Source organism: Buceros rhinoceros, unplaced genomic scaffold (genome assembly GCF_000710305.1).
Source record: "Buceros rhinoceros silvestris isolate BGI_N320 unplaced genomic scaffold, ASM71030v1 scaffold13349, whole genome shotgun sequence".
Lineage (NCBI taxonomy): Eukaryota > Metazoa > Chordata > Aves > Bucerotiformes > Bucerotidae > Buceros > Buceros rhinoceros.
Window position 1 is genome coordinate 1 of NW_010431014.1, and position 4,542 is coordinate 4,542.

At 44.3% G+C, this 4,542-nt stretch overlaps 1 protein-coding gene across 1 annotated transcript; it reads left to right on the forward strand.

Annotated features, from left to right (window-relative positions):
* Positions 1-5: 5 nt before the first annotated feature.
* Positions 6-3,760, forward strand: LOC104499714 (myosin-8-like; the record flags this gene model as incomplete). The annotated part of the gene is made up of 8 exons (XM_010143262.1): positions 6-56; positions 260-568; positions 815-1,018; positions 1,870-1,995; positions 2,091-2,261; positions 2,348-2,452; positions 2,729-2,824; positions 3,462-3,760. Coding segments are annotated over 8 exons (1,215 nt in total), but the record flags the coding sequence as incomplete, so codon positions are not given.
* Between the last annotated feature and the right edge of the window lie 782 nt (positions 3,761-4,542).

The window sequence follows — 4,542 nt, forward strand, 5'->3', positions numbered from 1 at the left end:
AGAAGCAGATTGAGCAGGAGAAATCTGAAATACAAGCCTCCCTTGAGGAAGCCGAGGTATGCAACATTATTTATTCCTCTTATTTGTCTTTGAACTCTATCACATTATAAGCACTGTGAAATCATTCTGAGACACAAGAGGAAAAGCAGGTGGTTCTACACAAGTGTAGAGATATTATATAACATGTTACTCCTTTTTACTCAGATCTTCAGGTTCACCATTTGTGACATAAAAAGTATTCCAATTTATTCTTGCCCAGGCCTCCCTGGAACACGAAGAGGGGAAGATCCTGCGCCTCCAGCTTGAGCTCAACCAGGTGAAGTCCGAGATTGACAGGAAGATTGCAGAGAAAGACGAGGAGATTGACCAGATGAAGAGAAACCACCTCAGAATAGTGGAGTCCATGCAGAGCACCCTGGATGCTGAGATCAGGAGCAGGAATGAAGCCCTGCGTCTGAAGAAGAAGATGGAGGGAGACCTGAACGAGATGGAGATCCAGCTGAGCCATGCCAACCGTGTGGCTGCTGAGGCACAAAAGAACCTGAGAAACGCGCAGGCAGTGCTCAAGGTCTGTTAAGCTGTTAATGTAAGCCGTGCGTCTGAAGAAGAAGATGGAGGGAGACCTGAACGAGATGGAGATCCAGCTGAGCCATGCCAACCGCCAGGCTGCTGAGGCACAAAAGAACCTGAGAAACACGCAGGCAGTGCTCAAGGTCCATTGGACAAAAGTTGCCTACATAGAAATATCTTAGCTGATACTTTCAGTGCCAAACATCTCTGATTCTGCTTAAAATTTCTTTCAATGGCTCTACAGGACACCCAGTTACACTTGGATGATGCCCTCAGGACACAGGAGGACCTGAAGGAGCAGGTGGCCATGGTGGAGCGCAGAGCAAACCTGCTGCAGGCTGAAATTGAGGAGCTACGGGCAGCGCTGGAGCAGACGGAGCGGTCGAGGAAAGTGGCTGAGCAGGAACTGATGGACGCAAGTGAGAGAGTTCAGCTCCTCCACACCCAGGTGAGGTCTTTTGGTGTGAAATGGAACTCTTGGTAAGTAGAAAAATGCTTCTGTGCGTTATTCCAGTAATCACTGGAGTCCCAGCTAAGAAGACAGTTGTTATCTTTTCTGAAGTAGCCATCATGATAGTAAAAGAGATGTTTGTTGAAAAAATAAGTACACTGGCTGTGTTCCCAGGGTTCTGCTTCTAGATTCTTCGCATCCTAAGACAATTCTCAGAGGAAAGACCTGATCGGGTCTTGATTGCGGACATGATTTTTTTTGTCACATCTGCTGAATGATCTGTCATCTGAGCAGCTAGGGACTGAAGCTCGGTGACCACATCAGCATTCACTCCTTGCCCAGCTGAAATAAAGCACTAGGGAGTTCTCATATTCCTTCAAAAATGTTCTTGACACTCTAGCATGAAAGTGGAGATGAACATCTTGGCTCTGGTGTAGCCCATGTCTGGTTTCAAATGCTGACATGGTTCTGGAAGGAATTCATCCTATCTACATGACAAATTCATCTCTTTTCAGTTGATGAGAGTGTATCACTCTTCCTTAATTATGTTGAAGAGAAGGCATTTCACCGACTTCCTTTACTTTAGCTTTTACTTTCCTGTGCCAGCATGGTGGATGAGATGTGACACACATTTTATTTCTCAGTATTCTTTTTCAAATTAATAAAAGTAATTGTTGGAGAAAAAAAAAAGCTTTGCTATACAGTGATAAGAAATTTCAAGAAAATTTTAAGAAAAATCAGTGGTATTATTTTTTTTTTACTTACATCTGAAATGATTTAATGTCCTGGAACATGCTTGGTTTGAAATAATAAGCTAACAAAAACAAACCTCTGGTGTTTTTCAACAGAACACGAGCTTGATCAACACCAAGAAGAAGCTGGAAACAGACATCGTACAAATCCAGAGTGAAATGGAGGACACCATCCAGGAAGCCCGCAACGCTGAAGAGAAGGCCAAGAAGGCCATCACTGATGTGAGTCGAGGAATCCTTTCAGTACTGCTGGTGGGTGTTTTCTCCCCCAAAGTATCTCCAGCCCTATAATGGCTTTGAGCCTTTGCTCTCATCAGGCGGCCATGATGGCAGAAGAGCTGAAGAAGGAGCAGGACACCAGCGCCCACCTGGAGAGGATGAAGAAGAACCTGGACCAGACAGTGAAGGACCTGCAGCACCGTCTGGATGAGGCCGAGCAGTTGGCTCTGAAGGGAGGCAAGAAGCAAATCCAGAAGCTGGAGGCCAGAGTGCGTAGGGCTGGTAGCTGTGCGTGAGTGAGCACATCCCTTGGAGAGATACCAGGGCAACTCCAAAGCTGGGCTTCTCCACGCAGGTGCGTGAGCTGGAAGCGGAGGTTGATGCTGAGCAGAAGCGCAGCGCCGAAGCCGTGAAGGGTGTGCGCAAGTACGAGAGGAGGGTGAAGGAGCTGACCTACCAGGTAAGGCAGGAGACCTCCTTGGGCTGACTCTCCTTTCCTGCAGGAAGGCAAAAAATAGCCTTTAGGGATTTCTTTCTGTCCTGAGTCACCCAGTTAAAAAGAACACTGAGAACATCAGAAGAAATTATCTTTCTAGTTGTGTTAGAAAGGTCCAGCGTATCAGCTCTGTCTTCTGGAGAGTGATGGTCCATAAGGAATGGTGCTCTCTGTTTCATATAGAAGGAGTTTAAAGAGGTGGGGCAAAGAGATGCTTCTGTTTCTTGTCCTTTTCTTTAGTCTGAAGAAGACAGGAAGAACGTTCTCCGGCTGCAGGATCTGGTGGACAAGCTTCAAATGAAGGTGAAATCCTACAAGAGACAAGCTGAGGAGGCTGTGAGTATCGCTCTGTGCAGGCAGTGTCCAACCAGGTGCCGGTGGCATTCCACACTGGTATTTTCCCCTGCGTGGCTCTGTTCGAACCCTCAACTTATGTTTTTCTCGCTCGGGAACGAGCAGCCGAGCAGTGGTTCTGGCTGAACAGCTCAGGGGTTTAGCCGGGTGTAGAATACACCTTCTGTGAGTGTTATTGCATCACTGGGAAGAACAGCGAAGGCTCAGGTCAGCATTGCGGGAGACGGTCTCTGCTTCCTTTCACTTTACTTCATATTTCTGCCTGACAGGAAAAAAAATACACTCAGAAATTGTAATACATAATTCTATAGCACTAAATAAATGCAAAATACTTTAACAACTGGAATTATATGGAATTACTAAAAAATTCCAAAGCGCATTCACACTTCACGTCCAGAGAGGGATTCCTGGTATATCTTATCAACCATCTAACAGTTCAACACTTAGGCTATTTCCTTGGATTCCCCCTAGAAGAATTAGAGAGAATTACACACTAGCTTACAGTCTTTTTTTTTTTTTTCATTATAAAGGAAAACTACCACAGCATGTCCAAGGGGGTGGTACAGTAGGAACATAATTAAACATTTTATATCTATCTTGTCTCTCTTCCTATCCACAGGAGGAACTGTCCAACGTCAACCTGTCCAAGTTCCGCAAGATCCAGCACGAGCTGGAGGAAGCCGAGGAGCGGGCTGACATTGCGGAGTCGCAGGTCAACAAGCTCCGAGCAAAGAGCCGAGAAATTGGCAAGAAGGCAGAAGGTGAAGAGTAGATGCCTGCAGCAGTGCGAAGTGAAAGAGAATTGCACAGAATGTGAAATTCTGTCACTTTGCTTTTGTAGTCACTGCTTAGTCCTCCATTGGTCTCTAGATAATTAATGCCTAGATAATAAAAAGTGTAGAGATTTTCCCATGGAAATAACGAGACATTCTCTGTTGATTTTTAATCATTATCCTGAATTCTTACAAGGTTTAGATTTTTTTCCTTGCTTATTTAAATTTATTAAATTAAAAATCTTGCTTCAGGTATTTTCAAAATGTTCCAGCCACTGTTGAAGTGGTCTAATCAGACATCCTGCTTCATTCTTACCCTAGAACTTCAAAGACTCTCTTAAGGGAGGAAAGAGGTGGGGTATTTTTGCAGCAAAATGTAGTTATAACTTCTGCTTTAGGAGTACAAAGGATTTTAACTCAAAGGTTCTGTGCAAAGAAGAAGGATTTACTGAATCTTCTGGTTACCCAGTCTGATCACTGAGTATTCTATTAAATTGTGTATCTTATTTGCAAAAAGACATTTTTTCAGGTTAAACCTCTTCAGATCGTGCTGAAACACAGTTTAGAAGATGTTTATACCTAAGATGAGATCTGCTTTTAACTTTCGTTCCTGAAAGTCGTGTGCAAACCAGCATTTCAAGGGCAGCCCCACAGCACAAGTATCTCATAAAGTCCTTCATTGTCAATATTCTGCTCCCAAAAGTCCCCTGACTCTTCTAAGCTGGTCAGGCAGCCACTTATGTAGTCTCCAGGGTAAACCAGATAACTTCGCCTGGGTTGATCTCACACAAAATGTGGGGTTTCATTATTTCATACATCACAGAATCCATGGTCTCCTCTTTGAAAACAAGGAGAAATAGGGGTCACTTTCTGTCATTATCTGAAACTTGGAGCACTTGACCTTCCACAGTCTGAAGGAATCTGAAC